The sequence below is a fragment of the Larus michahellis genome, chromosome 15, assembly GCF_964199755.1.
Source record: "Larus michahellis chromosome 15, bLarMic1.1, whole genome shotgun sequence".
NCBI lineage: Eukaryota > Metazoa > Chordata > Aves > Charadriiformes > Laridae > Larus > Larus michahellis.
This window is the reverse complement of record NC_133910.1, coordinates 7,750,957-7,769,687: the sequence shown is the minus strand read 5'-3', so window position 1 is coordinate 7,769,687 and position 18,731 is coordinate 7,750,957. Positions and strand designations below refer to the sequence as shown.

Here is an 18,731-nt window from a genome sequence, read left to right as displayed (position 1 = left end):
CCGGCCCCCCTTCCTCCGGCGGGTGGGGGTCATGTGACCGGCGGCAGCGCCAAGATGGCGGCGTCCTGTGAGGTGGGTCCGCGCTTGGCTCCCGGGCAGTGGTCGGGGAAGGCCGCAGCCCCTCGGGGGGACCTGGGGCTCATGCGGGCAGAGCCCCCGAGACCTTCTGGGGGCTGTTGCGGCCGCTGTTCTCTCCGCGGCCCATACCCCGCCGCAGCTTTCCGGCAGGGAAGGCTGGGCTGCTGGGTGCCGCGGCTGAGGGGGGAGAGGAGGAGGATGGCGGCGCGGAAGGACGGGGCGAGGGGAGCCCGCAGTGCTGCGGAGGGCACCGGGAAGGGAGGAAGGGGATAGGTGCCGCAGTGAGGCGAGGGCTGCCGGGTGTTTGGGAGCACGTCGGTGGGAAGCGGACCGGATGGGGGTCACGAAATGGGCAGAGAGCCGGGGGCGGTGGATCCCGTTCGGTGGGCGAGAGCACGGGGAGTGCTGGGGAGCTTCACACTGAAAGAAGATGTGGGAGAAGGGAATTGCAACAGGCACAAGAAAATGAAGTAATTCGGCAGCGAAATACATCGCGTTGCAAATCCGCGGGGCAACCGCGTTCCAAAGCGGCTGCGTTAGGGCAGGAGACCCGCGTCTCACACGGTGAAATCCCTCCTTGTACAGCCCGGCTGGCGGGCTGCCTGCTGGGGGCGGGGCTGGCGTGTGTCGCTATCGATGCAAGAGCCGGGTTGCGCCCTTAAAGTTGCCAGACTGAGTGGAAAGTCTTTGTCAATCCTTGGCTATCGTGTGGCATTTACCCTGCCCCGTCTCAGATAAGCCCTAAGTTTCCCCCTCCCCTGTGCCCGGAAACAACAAGGAGCCAGACCCCAAAACCATTACTGGTCACAGGCAGATATTGCCCATGTGAGTTCTGTTTTATTGACTGTGTGATTAATTCTTTTCCTGTTCTGTTTAAAAATTAATTGTGACGGCAGGAAGATTACACCTGGCCTGATGTAGCAACAGTAATGAAGTTGTTTGGCAATGAAGTATTTCAGGCTATACGAATAAGGATGCGAAAAAGCAATTTATTAATAATTAAGATTTTTTTTTAGTGCAACGTCATCAATAAATAAATGCTCCAGACCCACAGTGTAAGGGAGTCTGACAGTACAAATTTTAATAGTTTATTACTGAGACCTCCATCAGCGTTATAATTTGATGACACCATTCAACACTGGATGGAAAGTGTCAGTTTAATTTGAGCTTAAGAAAAAAACAGCTATGCAGAAGCTTTATCTTTTCTAGTTGTTGCTTTAATTGTTTGCTTTTTTTCTTTTTTAAATAGCAGTTGCAGTAGCATGAAAGGGAATTCTTCCTAATGGACAACCATTGAGCACACTGTGACTCCTGAGAAAGATTTTGAAAGCTGGAGCCACATCAGAGTGGAAACATGTTAAACAAGCCAGCACTGGTGGAATCCCTGATCGTGTTTGTCATCGTTCTCTTCGTGCACGCAGTGGTGTGGGACCGGTATTCCTGGTGCGCCGTCGCTCTTGCCGTCCAGGCTTTTTATGTCCAATTCAAATGGGACCATCTGCTCCAGCTGGGTGGGGCTGTATTCCAGTTCCGTACGGCAGCGAACAGTGGCCTCCTGCCGGCTAGCATGGTCATCCCCTTGTTGGGGATAGTGATGAAGGAGAGGTGCAAGTCTGCTGGCATTGTGTACTTCGAACGTTTTGGCATAGTTGTAGCTTCCACCGGCATGCTGGTTGCTCTCTTTCTGTCTGTAATAGCGGTTGGCATCACAAAACCTGTGCCGACCAACACTTGCATCCTTACTGGTGTTGCTGGCAGTATAATTATCTATACCATGAAGCACTCCTTGACTGTTTCAGAAGTGATAGAGGTCCTAGAAGTGCTGCTAATTTTTGTCTACCTCAGTATGATCTTACTGTACTTGTTGCCTCGATGTTTTACTCCTGGAGAAGCTTTGCTAGTTCTTGGAGGTGTGAGTTTTGTTCTCAATCAGCTCATTAAACGCTCACTGAATGTAATCGAGGGCAGAGGTGATCCCATAGACTTTTTCCTTCTCGTAGCAGTTGTTGGAGTTGTTCTTCTTGGGCTTTTTTTCACTGTGCTCTTCATTTTCATGGATTCGGGTACGTGGATCTCCTCCATGTTTTTCCACATGATGACAGCAGTGCTAGGCTTAGGGGTCATCATGCCTTGGCTTTACCGACTGATCCAGAGGAACCCTTTGTTCTGGCTACTCCAGTTTCTGTTTCAGACACAGACAAGAGTTTACCTTCTTGTATATTGGACCTTTTTGGCTGCTTCAGCATGTGGCGTGGTTTTCTACCAGAATGCTAAGAGATCATCTGAATCTAAAAAACACCAGGCCTCGACTATAACCAGGAAATATTTCCATTTCATTGTTGTAGCTACTTATGTTCCTGGACTAATCTATGACCGCCAGCTTCTCTACGTTGCTGCAGTACTGTGTCTGGCAGTGTTTATCTTCTTAGAGTATATTCGGTACTTCAGGATCAAACCCTTTGGGCAAACCCTTAGGCATTTGCTGTCTCTCTTCTTGGATGAAAGAGACAGTGGACCTCTAATCTTGACTCATATTTATCTCCTCCTTGGCATGTCCCTCCCAGTATGGTTATTCCCCAGATCTTGTGCTCCTAAAGGTACCCTGTCTGGGGCAGGAGCACTGGTCCCCTACTCCGGGGTACTGTCAGTAGGGGTAGGAGACACTATTGCCTCCATTTTTGGTAGTACAATGGGGGAAATCAAATGGCCGGGAACAAAGAAGACCTTTGAAGGGACAATGACAGCTATTTTTGCTCAGATCATTGCTGTGGCTCTTATTCTGATCTTTGACAGCAGTGTGAATCTGAACTCCAGCTATTCCTGGATTCTGGCATCTGTGAGCTTAGTTTCTCTTTTGGAAGCTTATACTACCCAAATTGATAATCTGCTGTTGCCTCTCTACCTCCAGATAATGTTTATGGCTTAGAAGCCCTTCCAGGAGCAGAGGTCTCTGCTTTTCTAGAGAGAAGTGGTAATAGAATATGCACTGTAATGAGAGCTCAAAGCTGATCTAAACACTGCTGTTGGTACAGGAGATAAAATTGTTAAAAACAGAAATGAAAAAGACCTATTTAAAATAATGGGTTTGTTTGGTCTTGGTTTTTTTTCCCCTGTTTAAAACAGCATGAGTTGATTCATGTTCTCACAAGAACACAACTGTGACTTGTAAATTGGATTATTAAACACAAATGTTATTTTTGTGTCTCTTCTGGGTGCTCAGAGGCAAAGGAGGTAGAGCAATAAGAGGTAAGTCAATGAGGAAAAAAAAAAAAGGCGGCAAACCTCTCGGCTTATGCCACCTCTGTATTGCATCAGAGCCAAAACTTGTTTTGCTGTACTGAGCCCTGCAGTCTTATATTACTGTGTAAGCAAACTCCTCATTTCTGTATAAGCACCATTTAAAGCATGTTTTATAATGAGGGTGACCACCATCTACACAAAAAGTGGCTACGACTGTCCCAATGTATCCCGTCACCGTCAACAAGAGCCATACTAATGCACTGCGATGTACGAATGCAATGTCAAATTCAGCAGCTATAATACCGACGCTCACCGGGGGCAGGCACAGGAGGTTTGAGAATGTAAGACACTGTTTATTTCAAACAGCACTAATGAGAAGGTTGCAATTTTAGCCCTGAAGGTTTATGCAACAAGAAGAATGTTTTATCTTTTTCAAGATTTTAATCTCTAAATTAATTTGGAACAACATTCACCTAAGCAAAGTCACAGAAAAACCTAATTACACATTAATCATGAAAGCAGAAAATCTGTTAAAGTCAATAAAGTTCTTTAATACTGTTGCAGTTTTCTACTTTTCACGTTTTTTTCAGCTAGATGTTTAATTAACTAACTTATAAAAATGCTTCTATCAACCAATTGAGTAAAGCGATTTCATTCTGACCGTTTAGTTAAAATTATAACTGCCCTTTTATAGCCAAAAAATCCACCTAATTTTTTGATGTATTAAACAGTTCTTAATTGACGGTCTCCTCTCAGCAGTTTGCCAAGCGTCCATTAGAACAAGATGCATTAACGCAAGTTCTCCCCTTCCCCGAGAAGTGTCTGAGCAGAACATTTGCATCCCAAGATTCCTGTTTGCAGCATGAAGTTAACTTCTGACACTACTTTTATTCACTTTTAGGAACAGTTTTGTGCAAGTCCAAGATACCTCACACAATACTGTCCTGCATTCATAGCCCTGAGACTGTGTCTTAAGAGTGAGAATTAGACCGGGGGTGGAGTGAAACTGGTGCTCCAGGCCAGCAAAATTGGCCCCAGAACCCAATATTGTGTTTGTCCCCGCAACAAGCCAGGGCTCGACTGGCTGAGAAGCGGCATTGCCCAATTTACTCCCCTGCCTGGGCAGGGCTCCTGAGATTTGATACTGCTTTTCCTGAGGATGTCAAAATTGTCCAGAGTTGGTTTTGGTTAATTATGCAATAAGTTGTCAGATACTCTTCATAGGAAACCTAACTCAGCAGTTGTGCTAGACTGAGTTTCCTTCACATTTAACAGGAAATCCTACAAATCCAGTCCAGCTTCTTGCTTTTATTTATGCACTTGAACTAGGTGGTTTTGTACATTGCAGGTGGTGGTGTATGTAACCAGAGGACGAACTATCACTCCTCAGCAGAAAGGTGCTATTTTAAGGTGTTATTTTAAATTACAGACTCTTCTAAGGGAAAGATAAGGAAAAAGCTTTATCTGCTTCTATCATGAGCCACAGGCTTAACCATTAACATCATAAAATAGTACCAGAGTTAAAGTCATTTTCCCTCCACCCAGCTCGCAGCTTTCAAACCAACTGTAGAAAAGGTAGGGCAGGGCAGCAGCTCTCCCTGCACAAACTTTGAATTCAAGGTTACTGCTGTTGCCATTACCCAGCTTCCAATTCCTACTACAGCCACCTGATCATTCCTGTGATTAATTCTTTGCGGTACCAAACCTATTCTGCATTGCCCAGCAAAGCCTAAAGGGCTGAAAGGAAATTTCTTCCCATAAAGAAACCAAATTTGACTACTTCACATCACACAAATGCCAGAGACAGGCAATATACTTTCAAAAGGGACGAGTCAGTCAGAACTGGGGCTCACTCTGCCAGGACTCTAAGCAGTCTTAAGGTTTCTACCATTAATTAGTGCATTGATGCCACCGAGCTCATATCTCGGGGTTGTCGCTGCACCAGTGCCAGTGAAATCACACCTACACAGCTTCTGTTCAGCTTAGGATACAGGCTTGAGCTTGCCTTGGATGTAACTTACATTTCTGTACATTCCTTAAGTTTCATCTTGCTCTAAGTTGCTTTGGTTTTGTTGGGGTCTTGGGGATAAAAATTCTTGTGCACACTGAGGGTTCAAACTGGTCATCAGACAACCTGGCGCTGGCCCCATCTATTGAGAGAAGGTCACACTGTCTTCCTCAAAGAAAAGATGAGAGAGATGAAACAGAGAATTTCTATTTTTTTTATTTAAATGTTTGGAGTTCGATTGGGTTTTTTTTGTTTTCATAATTTCAATATGAATCTTTAAGAAGACACGGAGATCAAACAGCTACAGTTTGCTAGAAATACTTAAAAGATTGATTATAAAAATAGACTTCCTGCTTCATTTTGCCCACAGTAGGGCTATTTTTAATCACTATTATTCAAACAATAGGACAGAGACCTAAGGGTAAAAGTCAGCCATCTTCCCAGGACGTGTTCACCTGCATTGCTGGGATCGACACAGCCAAGAAACACACTAGACAAGCTCTTGCCTTAAACAGAAGAAAATACTGAGTATGTGCAAGAAGGAATACCTCTTAACTGGTTCCGGTCAAGGTGTAATGGTGTGTAATGGCCTTTAATGGTCTGTTCTCAAGACTGAAGGAGTTGCCTTACCAAAGGAATGGGCAACTGTTCTCGCACTAGTAGGGCTCATGCCGTAGTAGAAACTCCTGCCTAATGCAGGTGTATTCGGCTGTGTCAAAGGTCCTCGTTCTGAGAAAAGGATAAATTAATCTTGAGAGCTGATCTAGTGGAAATTGCATTTAAAGGGAACATGATCGGAAAGGAATATCAATCAGCTATTGACTCCAGAAGCCAATGACTAGCTTCAAGTGTAGAGTGACGGAAAAGGCAGTTCCGGAGTTGGCTGGAGCCTGGGAAGTAAGGAAGAGGGAAAAACAAAACTTCAGATGATATTCCAGTTCTGCGAGTATGAAATCAATTCTAACTGAGGTACAACCAACAGAAACTGAGTGACATGCAAGGCCACCAATAAAAGTTTATCCCGGCTATTGCATTGGAAAGGCTCTAGTTTCCTCAGCTGCTTGTTAGGATGGTGACCTTACCAGTTCTCCTTGCTCCAGGTGGTGTCTTTGGCTTCCATCACATGGAAGGTGAACACGTGGCGAGAAGAGTCTGAGCTGTTCAAGTCACTCTTATGGACGACTTCACCGTGGATGAGAATGAGTCCACCTGTTTGAAAGAAACATCTGTACCGCTTCTGTCAAATTGTGAGTGCTAGCTTTAAAATGTAAGGGAAGTTGAGAGTGTTAAAATCCAATTTTAGCGCTCTTGTTTCTCTTGAGCTGTAAAGCGGTCTCGTTTGGGGGTTGTTTTTACCTTTACTTATAGGCAGAGGTATGAACTGGCTGTCATCGTAGGCCGGCTCTGACCCTACAAACTCCACGCATGTTGAGGTACCTGGAGCTGCTCGGACCATTCTCCGGGTAATTCCACCTGCAGATCCACAGAATGAGCAGACACACATAAAAATTAAGCAGCTAGTTACATTCTGCACAGCAGACGAAGAGTACCTGATTTCTCTTGGCAACAATAGGAACTTTATTATTATAGTATATTTCATTTTTTTCCCTTAGCAATTTGGGTGGGGTTTTATTTCATTAAGCAAAGATTTAGGATTTTCCAGCTGTGGCAGAAACTGATAAAACAACTGCCTTTCGTTTGCCTTTCTGGCTCTCTCTGTGCGTTGCAACATAGCCCTTTAGGAACACAAACAGTCATACACTTATGCAAAGCCAACCTTTGGTCCATTTCTCCTTTCTATAAGAGCATAAGTTGCAGTCGGAGTGCAGACCACTCTGGAATTACGAGGGATGAGCGCGTTAAAATCTTAAGAGCACTATGATTATACTCACAGAGGGAATTGCTTAGGTGAGCAACAATTTAACCCTGCTTAGTGTGCCCTAGAGGCAGTGAAACACAGAAAAACCGCGCTGTTAATCCAATCGTGGTTACACACACACGCTTCAACCACCGTCGGTCACAACAGCCGTTACATGAGTCTGTGCTGATCTGGTTTTGTCTGTGTGCACCTGGGACACTGTCTGTTCCTCGATGGCTTGGGTGGTGTCCAAAAGGTCCTCGCATAGACTTGGAGGCTTTCCTTGTTTACCGAAATTCAGACTAATATTTGACAGTTGTGTGTGTGGAAGAGGATTTTTATTCCCCTTACGTAGGGCTGTCAGGACTAAAAATTTTATTGGCAAGGGCAAAAAAAAAAAAAAAAAAAAAAAGGGAGGGGGGGATCTTTGTGAAGGGGATGCAACCTGGAAAAGAAGCAGTTTTGTGAGTGGATGGAAGGAAAAAAAAAAAGGAAAAAAAAAAGTGTGATTTCTCAGTGTATTCCTACTCTGGAAGTCAAAAGGGCTTACTACTCTTTGCAGTCCAGATCAGACTTGATGACCATTTTCAAGGCTACAGTCAAAACTGCGGGAGGAGCACCAACACAGCGCAGTGACCTGCTTCACTACAGGAAGAAAGGACCCAGTAGTTTAAGACCTTCTTTAGATTAAAGTCTTAAATCTCTGTGGCCTAGCAAGGGAGATTCTGAACCTTGCAGGGGAAGCTTCTGAAATAATACTGAAGTAAAAAGAAAAGATTCAGGAAAGTTTTAACGGGTTCTGGAGTAAATAAAAATTCAGGACTGTCCTTCCTTGCCCCTGTACCCTCTCTGATACTGTGATTCTTTGTTTCTGGGCTAGATATCAACTAAAAAACAGTGTCAGTCATGTATACTGCCTATTTTTTTATTAAAAATATTGTTATATGTTAAACTCGTGTGATGGACTGGTGGCCAAGAGCAGAGTCAGGCAGTTGTCAACCTGCTGAAAAACGTGGCTGTAGATTTGACAACAGCACAGGAAGAGATCCTTGTAGTAAATAAAGTCGTCCTTTCAAAAAACAAGAGTAAGAGCGTGCCTCTGCAGGCACTGCGTGATGCAGAGAACATAAGATGGCCCGTGTTACCCTCCACCCTTAATCAAGATGAGGGAGCGCGTTTCACAGCACGCACCAAACTCCCGTGACTCTTACTGGTGTGAGAGCCAGGAATGAACCACAAGCAGCCGTTCTCCCTCGTGGCGTCCTCCAGGGCAATCCAGAACCCCAGGACTCTGCCCAGAGGCTCCGTGTGGAGGAAGGTGGCATCCTGGTGGGGGGTCACTGCAATGAGACACAGTCGTTAGGACCTTTTAATGCCCGAGGAATTCAGTACCACTAGAAAGATGGCAGGCTTGTTCTCCCCAACTTCTTGACCTGGCCTATCCTGCCCACCCATCTGTCACACACATTAAATCTTACATAAAAATGCCACCTTTCAGCCTGCTGCAAATGTAAAAATAGCTCTTTGTTCGAGTTCCATATGATGTATGGAAAACATATATGCTTTTTAATAATTTTAGGAACGTTTGGACCACAAAACTCACAGGCTTAAGTCTAATTCTGAGCATTTTTCCTTGTAATATTCCCCTTTCCTAAAGGATTATTATCCGCAGCATGATACAGAGATAACACGAATCTCACCTTCACCGCCAATGCCAGGTTGCTGCAAGGAAAGAAAGGTGATGTGTGAAGAGAAGAGTTTCACAGCTTCCCACCTAACAGGGTCTTATTTCTTGAGTGACAAGACTACTTGAGTTACCGTACCTTGAAGATATACATGCTTTGCACAACTACTGGTTTCTCAAGGCCTAGTTTTCTTCCCAATTCCTGCAAGAAAACTTTCCAAGATTTATGTTTGCTGTTTTCTGCACACTATAAACCATTATTCTTTTAAGATATTTAAATTTCCTTTTACAGACAAAATGACTATCCTTGGGAGTCTAGAAAACTAAGATTAACTACTCCAGAATTATATTTTTTTTCCCCAGAGCATTCTGGGAATCAGTAACAGCTCACCTGCACCTTGGAGGAGTGGGTGATTTGCTTGAAGACAGGATCACGAGCATGTAAAGCTAAGGGGAAAGAAAAGGCTCAGACTGCAGATTTCGTTAACAGAAGGGAACCTGGCAGCTCTCGGTAGCGAGCTGCAGAGATGACACTCGAGAAAGATAAATTGCAGCTAGAAACTTTCATCCCTCCCAAGAGTGGATATACATGCCTTACCACACCTAAGGCGATACAACACTTGTACATTTGTACAATCTTCTTTAGAGACCCAAAATATAATCACTCACCGGCCAGAAACTGCAGCTATATAAAAAATAGCGTATAACTGAGTGAATAAAAATTGAGTATTATGTGATTAAGTATTATATTATGCAAACACTAACACGACAACCACTGTACATGACCCTGAGGCACACAGGTGAGTTCACCCTCTAAAAACACTGTTCTAAAGACCTACCAAAAAAGTAATTACTGCAAAACTGCTAGGGTTTATCTTTGATGCCCTTCACAGAGGGACACAGCCTGCAGATCAAAGCTGTTTGCACACAGACACTTGCTACAAGTTTTACTCTGGCAAAACCATAAAGCAAAAGCTTGGAATCATGGCTCCATCTCACCATGATAAAATTTGCTGGGAGGACCCACAACTGGGTCCAGCAGAGGCTGCTCCTGAGCAAGGGATGAAGCCAGACTCAACCAAAAGGACTAATTACCAAAAAAAAAAAAATTTAGTAAAGAGAAGGCTTTTGAATTGTTAAGTTGCTGAGTCAGCAGGAATCTACAGTTGTTTTCACTTCCCCTGGGGAAAAGCTGAAGTATAACAGAATGGCAGAGGGATTATGCAAAGTGGGGGGAGAATGTTTTTTTGAGAAAACCAAAGAACTGAGAAGTCTCGGTACTGAATTTCCAAGTTTAGTGAAGTTTAATCTGCACAAAGTTCACACGTTTGGAGAGGCAGGGAAACCTGCTCTCGTTTTCCATGTATTGTTTGAAAACAAAATGGATGAAAAAGCAAGTTCAGTAGCTGAGAGAGAAAATAGGTCAAATGAACCAACAAGGGTAAAGAAAAGGTGCTGCTGACATCAAAGAAGGGAGGACAGCTTCGGCGTTGGCAACCCACCACTGCACAAGACACAGAAGACAGTTTGATCTGTACTGAATGTGACCAGTCTTAGGGGTAAATTTGTTAAAGCAGTTTCTTACATAAAAGAGACAAGGGCTGAAGTCCAAACTTTCGCATGTCAGTGACTCTGAGCTACGCACGGCTGAAAAACCTCCTAGAAGGGTTTTTTGAAAAGAATCGTGACAGAAGATTTTTAAGTCCTTTGACAGCAAAGAGTCAGGGGCAGCACAGAGAAAATTGCAGAGACAGTGACAGAGCGACGTGGGGAGAAGCAGTCTGATGTGTAGAAATCAAGTTGAAGTATTTAATGTAGAAACCCAGAGTAAAACAGCCTGGGGTTGCAAAGTCAGGAGCTGCATGGCCACGATGGCAAGAGGGGGTGAGGACTGTGATATCTAATGTGGTCGTCCTGAGGAAGTACAGAGAAGGAACAGAAGAGGGAAGAAGTCATTTCTCTGCACAGAAAGATTTCAACTCAGATGGGCCAAGGTTATGTATATGGAGTAGGTCTGGAGAAATCCTCATATCTGAAAACCACATCGCTCTCAAAACCCCATCTTTTAAACATACCGTGGCCAATCTTGCTGATGGATTTCTCCTTTGCAATTAGAAAGTTACCTACAAAACAAAACTAGAGTTTAACACTGTTTGCAAAGCAGGAATCGTCCCCAGAGCTGTAAACTGGCCCCTGACCGCTCACTCAGCCTTCTCCTGCCTCCCCCGCCCCGTGGCGAGCTCAGGCCAGGGCTTACCTCTCTCATCCAAAACACCTTTCTCAAAGAAGAATCTAATCTTGTCTCCACTGGTTAGGAAATAATCCGAGCTACCCTGCCAGGGATAAGAGCCCAGTAAAGATAGTATCCTTGCAAAAACATAAATGAACCTTTGATCACAGCATTAATACTCACCTGCATCTTTTTCCCCATCAAGCCGCAGCATAAACAAAACACAGTCAATAGAAATCACTCGTACAAAGGCTTCCCACAAAGCTAAATCTCTTGGCATTGATTAGGACTCTAAAAGAACAGCTCACAGAGGCTACCCTTGCTTTTCTTTTGCTGGCTGCCTGAAAAAAATAAAAAGCTATTTTCTCTCTGCAGAACAAGTGCAGAGTGATCTGTGGCAAACAGGGGCAATAATCGTGGGGGCTGAAAGCAGAGCAGAGCCACACACGCCCTCTCCTCCTTCGCCCTCTGGTAAGGCCAGCACCAAACCTTTGTAGAAAACTGGAGAGCAAATGCCTCTCTCTGTGTTATGTTCAGTTAGAAGGAAGAGTCATGTTCCCCCAGAGTGAATCCTGAGCGGCTATTTGCCTTTTCGTTTTCTCCTTCCAGAGCTCGGACGGGGACAGCCCTGCCCTTCTCAGTACCTGCGCCTGGAGCTGCTCCTCTTCCTTTGTAGAGAACTCGGTGCGGCAGTGCGGTGGCACTTCCATCTCCGCTATGATTCTCTGAATCTGGTTCCTCATGCTGTCACACTCCTCCGCAGTGAAAAAGTGCTCTAGGACAAGGAAGCCATCCTCACGGAACTGGAAGAGATGGGGTGACTGCTCTCCTCCCGAGTCCTCGGGGGAAGCAGCACAAAGCAAGAGAAAACAGCACTGTCCCTTCGCTGTGCCCCAGCTCAGCATGAAAAGCATCCCAACTTCAGCTCTGCAGCTGGACAACCTGCTCTTAAATTTTAATTTCAGGAGAGGTTTCTATTGTAAAAGAGATACTTAACAGGCTCATAGTACCATACAGTTAAGAACAACATATCTCAACACCTCAGTCCACAAAGCAGAGCAGGTATCATCACTAGAGCCTTTGTGGCTTAAGGATATCTTATCTAAGATGTGTGACCAGCAACTATTAAATTACAAAGCCTGCTAACGTGTTCAGAGCAGTTGTATCTGGATGCTAAATAAGAATGAGATTCCTTTACAAGCTGCAAAGCATTGTTTTCTCTGAGGGAAAAAGCCCTGGGTGATTTCTCATGGTTGGCTACACAATCCCTTACAAAATGAACTCTGTTGGCATTACTGTTTCTTTATATAGAACACCCTGGAGATTATCCTCTGACAGGGAGATTTCGACTTCACAGATGAGTGCTGAGCAGCAGAGAGAGAAGGGCATGACAGAAATTCCTCCAAGAGCTCTGTGGGACAAGCTGCCCTCTGGAAGAGTTTGTTGCCATGACAGGATCCTCGCACACTCAAAACGAACACAAGACAAGAAGCTGGGAAGAATATAAAGTGTTGTAAAGCAGATCTTTGCTAGACCTGACCATGGGTTAACGAGTAGCGTCACCCACCTGCACTACAGACAGGCTCCTTCCCGGGGTGCTGTTTCTTACCTTTTGGATCTGATGCTGGGTTACAAACGCCATCGGAGGCAGAAGCTCCCAGGATCCCACCAGCAACACCACAATGCCACCCAGGCTCTGCAGGGCTGACTCCCCGCCTCTTCACGTGATCCTTTCCCCAGCATGTGATAACAGCGAGCGTTGGGCAGCCGGACTCTTGTGCGGCCAGCGGAGCTGCCTCTCAGGGCATTTCGTCCCCACCTCCTGCCATTTGCTCCGAACGTCCCCGCCAGGGGCTGCAGAGTTTTGCTTTGGTTCTTGGTGCTACTTGAAGTGCACAAAAACATTCTGCTGAAGTGCGATCACAAACTTGATTCGCTTCTTAACTCCAAGAAGAAATCACTGTTTTAATTATTAATCCAGATTAAAAACAAATAGAGCAGTTTAGCTGGCAAACACAGTGGTAAAATAAGATTCAAGTGGGATGAAGAGATCCAAAAGTTTCAAAACAAATTTAAAAAGTGGTGATTCAAGCTCCTAAAGAGCCCTTTTCGCTCAGTCAGCGAGTCCTGCCGGTACTCCAGCACCTGAAAGGGACTCCAGAGACCCAGGAGATGACAGCCAGACTAAAGGGTGTTAAAGCTAAAGCACTTTCACGGAGGGTTCTGTAAAAGTCATAGAGAACATCTCTGTTATTGTCATTCACCGCTGCTCTTTGGCAACGTACACCTTCACTTGCTCGGTTCACTCTCCTGCAGCTCCAAATGTGCACATCAATAGATAAACCCAAAGCCACAGTTCAAACCAGAGCGAGAAAAATGCAGAAATAGATGTAAAAGGCAGGAGAGTGAAGAACAGATGCCAGCCCAGCGGTGGCGCTCCCCGCCAACACATCCTTCCTATCGCACGGGAATCCCTGGGGACGATTTGGCTCTCCAGAGGGGAAAAAAAAAAAAAAAGTGTTTGGCAATTACGGGAAACACTGAAAACCTCCTTTCAGCAGCACTCCACAAAGAAATAACATCCTGGGGACGGTTTTATGCATCACTCGCCTTGCCAAAAGAAAACCTGACAAAATGAAGAAGTGGAAAATGCTGATGGGAAGGTGTTTCCTTCCAAATGTATTTGCTAGCAACTGAGAATCCATCTTAGAGATGTTGTTTGAGAAAATAAAATACGGGAATCAGCTCTGGATAAAAATCCCTCCCCATTTTGTTCAAGTCTTTTTCCTTTTTTAAATAAAATTCAGTGTTTTCACTGGAAGAATACCTCTTTCTGAGCATTAACAGCTTGTTTTCAAGCTTTTCGCTCCACACAAGAAGATATGAATTCGGTAGTTCAAAAGGCTAAATTTGGCCAGAGACTTTAATCACTGGGCTACAAAAGTGGAACAGCCAGCCTCCAATGCTGCAAAAGTCAAAATAATCATCAAGTAGTTCCTCCTTCCTGTTAACAGGCTCTCACCAACTGATAGAGCTGAAGTGTTTTTTAAGGAAGATGTGTAACCAGGGGAAAAAAACCTCTCCTGTAGCTATTGCCTGTAAGTCGATCTCGTGAGGATCCACCCCACCGGGAGGCAGCAATCCTGGAGAAACATGCCTTCTGCACACACTCCCATGCCACTCCTCAGTCCCTCTCGGTGTTACCTCCGTCATTCATAATGTCACATACATCTCATTCCCAGTCACATTTTTTTCCAGCAATTTAGCACATCATCTTCTCCACTCCCCACCTTACGCACACGCGATGACTTCAGAAGCTGCTTTAGCTCATAGGCATGACAGTAAACCACAGCTTTCCTGTTCGATGGATTGTTTTGAGCAATATAAACAGCAGATCGCAGCACACGACACAGCAAGTACCAGAAGATAACTGCATAAACCAGGAGAGGCAACCCATCTTGGTTACAGGAGCGTCCATCTGTGTCTTTCCTTAGGACTCCTCCAGTTCTCTGCCATTCCAGATGTGCACCTATTTTGAGGCTTAGAAAGACCTTTTCAGCAAGAGGAAAGCCACCCCCACCACAAAATGCCCAAAAAAAGTCAAAGAGAAGGATGTCACCTTTGTAAATACTTTCTCTTCCAGTAAGTCTAAATAAGGAAGGTAGAAAGTACTTATACAAAACTGGGAAATGACCCTCTTTTCCTTCCCTTCCTCCCTCTCCGAGAGATCGTTTGCAGACTACTAAACAACATTTTCTCCTGCCAGCTCCGTAAGGAAAACTGCACTTCTGGCAAACTCCATTGGAGGCTGCCAAAGCCCATCCCGAGCCTGCATGAAAGGTACAGGCGTGAGTGACATCTGGAACATGGACAACCCTGCAGCAGACAAAGCACAAGTGTGTCAAATGCCTTTTTGACTGGCACGATTATCCTAATTTCCTTCTCAATAAGAGTTCCTATTGAAACCATGTGGAGCCAAGCCAGCTTGCCAGATCTCCAGAGCCAGTTTTAAGCGGCTCAGCACTCTTGCCAAAATTGCTCTTGTTGGAGCTGCCAGGGTTATTAGGTATGCAAAAAAATTTCAACTACATCTCTTATCACCTCTCCTGAAGTCCTCAATATGATTGGCAACAAGTGACAGGATATTTAATGAGAAACAAGGAGCACAGGAACAACAATAACCATAATGAGTATCTAAATTGTATTAAATAGTATATTTAAAATGGCATAGATACTTGAATACTTTTGTTTTCCCTGTATTGGCAGTCCTTTCTTTCAAGTTATCAGAAGCCTCAGAAGTGCAGTAATTTTCCATCAAGAGAATTCTCATTGTCATCAAGAGGTAAAACCAAGATGATTACTTTCTTCAAAAATGAGCAAGGTAAAAAGCTTGTGGTGCAGTAGGCTAGAGGATTTGATGGTAATAAAGCCAATATAGTTCCCGGCTGCCTCTATTGCATCTTTACTCTATGCTTTTCAGTGAGCTACAAAGAAAATTTGGAATTATCAGAATTAAAAGCCTTTTTCCAAAACAGACAGATCAATTCTTTACCCTCGGGCTCTTTCCCCATCATTGAAGTCCTGCAGGAATCCAGCAAACACCAGTTTTCTTTGATGGTACCTTTCATTCTTTCCTTTTGCTCAGCTGTTCAAAGAGCTGGTAAATCCTTGCCAAAAGGAGCTGCAGTCCAAGTACACCTTAGATGACAAGGGGTGTTTTGTCCTCTCCTTTCTCAGTCCGGTCCTGCAAAGCGTTTCATTAACACTCATCAATGCCAATAAGCAGCACCACAGACAAGCACCTTTCACCTGTTTCACAGCCTGCTCACATTTTCTGTCACTGAAGTGGGGGCCAATGTCACTGTGGTCAAGCAGTCTGGGGAAAAAGGAAGCAAGGGAAGGCAAAACACAAGGGAACTACCTTTCTATGCAATAAACCAGCTGCACAGGAACTCTTATCTTGGAAATTTACAGGCTGATTCTCTGTAACACATCATGAACATGATCAATTAGGAAAGAGGCTAAACCAGCATTTTCAGTTGCAAAACTAGTGCATGGGGTAAGCAGACAGCTAGGAAATGCACTTAAATAATTTGTTTCCAGTAGTTGGCTGAAGACACAATTTCTATGGCGACAGTTTTCTCCTCTGACTTCAGTCCCTACCCCTTTCCCTGGGAAGGGGAGCACAACATGCATTTCATGCTGGAAGGCACAACATGCTGGAAACCCAGCTGAGCTTCTGCAGGAGTATGTAGATAATATTCCAACAGTCTTTTATTTGGCAACATAAACTGCATCAGCCCGTTGTTAAAGCAATGGTGAAATACATACAGCAGTCCAGGCTTGTCACTGAGCAGGACCACTTTCACTGTGCATCTACTTTTTGCTTATTCATAAAGGAATGTCATAATCCACAAGGATTGATGCAATGAGTAAGAAAACCCAATAATCTTACACAATAGCTGGAATTGTTAACATCTGCCTTCTGAAAAGGGAGATCGTGAAAAGCTAAGTGCCTTTGCCTACAGAAAACTTAAAAGAAAGCAGACATAAAAGGAAAATGCAAATTAAAAATTAAAACTTTTATTCTGTTAAAGTGTCCAGTCTTACAAGTCTTTCAGAGAAAACAATAGCAGCCTTCACTGCTTAAGGTGGAAGTGCTGTGCATCAGCTGCCCAAACAATCCCACGTACAAAGTGAATGTCATGATTCTGAAATGTTACATCAAGTCGCAGGTCTCGGATGCCAAACCACAACCCTGCTCCTACATTTACAAAATGGGAGTCAACAATGTTTAAACCATGAGTAGTCTCTTACTTAAATGGACACATTTGTCAGCTGTAAAAGATGACTCAGGCTCATTAGCCCCCCTTCTCAAAAATTTCCCCCATTGTTCAATAAATTTCCTTTAAAGCAGACTGAGAGGAAGGAAGGGAAGGGTAATTCCAGAAATACTAAATTAAGCCTTTCTTTGTGCAAATTTGCACAAAGTTCACCTTTGCTATTGGGGTCCAGTAATTAAAGTACAGCTACTTTTGAAAAAAGTATTTCAGAGATGAGATTTCTAGAGGATTTCATATTGCCAAAGCACTTGAATGTTAACCTACCACTGCAGCTGGAGGGATAGAGGGAGGAAGGTTTGAGTCAAACAATACTCTTGTCCAGTTCCAATTCTGCTTCACGCAGATACAGGTAGGGCAGAAAACTCACTCTGTTTTGGCACATGCTTAGTAGAACTACAGGATCCACCGCGTGGCCAGTCAGTGGGGGGAAAAAAATTAATTTTGAAATGTAACAAGAAAAAAAAATAAAAATCAGAGTGAATTTTAAGTCATAGTTTTACTAGTGAGCATTCACACAGTCTCACCTTAGGTAACATTTCAGAGTAGATAACTCTACTGTTTATAGTATGACGATATTGTTTGTCAGTGAGAAGTCACACCAAAAGTTAAGAAAACTCTCCATGGTTGAAAGAAAAAGAATCAGAGGGAACAGCTGGCTTCAGGCAGAGACTATTACAAATACACTTGAAGGAGCAAGTGCCTCTGTGAAGAAGTTACATTAATGAATCTCTAGAGAAGGCACAGCTATTAACGAGGACAAGAAGAACTACTCCTCCCCAAAGGAGGACTGAAAAAAAAAAAAATCCCAAGAACTCAAACCATGCAAGTCCCTTTCCAAAGCAGGGAAACAGGTAAGGAAAGGAAACAGTGTCACAGCTGTTGAATCTGTATTTGAAACTTTTTTTCCATACACCTCATCCTCTGTAAAGGATATGTTATTGTTCTAAAAATTCATAGAATCATTTGTTAGAAAAAAAAACCCACAATGAAAAAAGAGAAGAGGACCTCAGTGTGGTTCAGCAACAGAAAGCCACTTAATACTATTTATGGTAATGAACACCAAAGACTGACTTTAATTAAAATGAAGTGAGCTAAATGGAGTGTATAAATGGTCATAAGAAATGAGGTAGGATTATTATCAGGAAGTGACAATTAATACCAAAGAACATCACATCATGTAAGATACCTGTAACAGCTATTTAACCATTCAGACTGACAGAGTAAATTAATTCCAGCTGCTGAATTAAGTGGGGACCAAATAATAAAATCAGAAAACAATCTTAAACAAATAACTTCGGCTAACATTCCAGTGCATAGTTTCAGAGATACAGCAAGATTTAACAGATTTAATAGTATTTGGTATTCCTTGGTTGGTTCAGTTGGTTCAAATAGTTATTACTTTTTGGGGTATTTAGCAGGAAAGGTAGAACTACACTTTACTAACCTTCAGTCCTAACACGAGATGAGCGTGCTTGTGATCTACAGGGGCTCCAAGAACTCACTCAGCTCAGAAGTGCTATTAAGGAAACAGTTGTTTTTAATTCAAGTCGTTGTATGGTTTAGCAGCTAATAAATAATCTGGTTTGCTACTATTAGAGTGCCTTGAAAAGCCTGTCAGGAGAACAAGACACTGACCAGACTGTTGATTGTCTGCTTAAGTTGAACTCTTTTCTGAACGCACGGATCAGTGTCAGAAATAAAACCCCTAAACTTCAGTTTGATGGAAACTTAAAAGTAAAAAATACAATATACACCGATTGAATACTTGCAAATAAGGAAGGATTGTTGAT

General features: G+C 43.7%; 3 protein-coding genes across 3 annotated transcripts in view; 1 reads left to right on the top strand and 2 right to left on the bottom strand.

Moving 5' to 3' along the window:
• The window catches only part of NUP188 (nucleoporin 188), a 34,479-nt gene extending 29,120 nt beyond the window's left edge, over nucleotides 1–5,359 (bottom strand). The window contains exon 1 of the mRNA XM_074609047.1: nucleotides 5,340–5,359. Within this exon, the coding sequence (XP_074465148.1) occupies nucleotides 5,340–5,341 (2 nt within the window). The 5' untranslated portion in view covers nucleotides 5,342–5,359. The remainder of the gene's footprint in view (nucleotides 1–5,339) is intronic.
• DOLK (dolichol kinase) lies at nucleotides 21–3,878 on the top strand. The gene is made up of 2 exons (XM_074609054.1): nucleotides 21–72; nucleotides 1,328–3,878. The coding sequence occupies exon 2, from the start codon at nucleotides 1,433–1,435 to the stop codon at nucleotides 3,002–3,004; it is 1,572 nt and encodes a 523-aa protein (XP_074465155.1). The 5' UTR covers nucleotides 21–72; nucleotides 1,328–1,432; the 3' UTR covers nucleotides 3,005–3,878.
• Nucleotides 5,340–12,947, bottom strand: PHYHD1 (phytanoyl-CoA dioxygenase domain containing 1). The gene is made up of 11 exons (XM_074609056.1): nucleotides 12,708–12,947; nucleotides 11,743–11,901; nucleotides 11,126–11,201; nucleotides 10,944–10,991; nucleotides 9,260–9,315; nucleotides 9,008–9,070; nucleotides 8,885–8,906; nucleotides 8,396–8,524; nucleotides 6,683–6,799; nucleotides 6,409–6,535; nucleotides 5,340–6,216 (listed from the first exon to the last, which is right to left on the bottom strand). Exons 1-11 carry the CDS (start codon nucleotides 12,738–12,740, stop codon nucleotides 6,171–6,173), a joined length of 876 nt encoding a protein of 291 aa, XP_074465157.1. The 5' UTR covers nucleotides 12,741–12,947; the 3' UTR covers nucleotides 5,340–6,170.
• Between the last annotated feature and the right edge of the window lie 5,784 nt (nucleotides 12,948–18,731).

What these genes read in the sequence shown, in the direction of transcription:
- DOLK (XM_074609054.1), top strand. Translation starts at nt 1,433, where the DNA reads ATGTTAAACAAGCCAGCACTGGTGGAATCCCTGATCGTGTTTGTCATC.
- PHYHD1 (XM_074609056.1), bottom strand. Translation starts at nt 12,740, where the DNA reads ATGGCGTTTGTAACCCAGCATCAGATCCAAAAG. An exon ending in AAAGCATGTATATCTTCAAG is followed by an intron (nt 8,907 to 9,007) that starts GTACGGTAACTC and finishes CTTTCCTTGCAG; the next exon opens with CAACCTGGCATTGGCGGTGA. An exon ending in CATTCCTGGCTCTCACACCA is followed by an intron (nt 6,800 to 8,395) that starts GTAAGAGTCACG and finishes GTGGATCTGCAG; the next exon opens with GTGGAATTACCCGGAGAATG.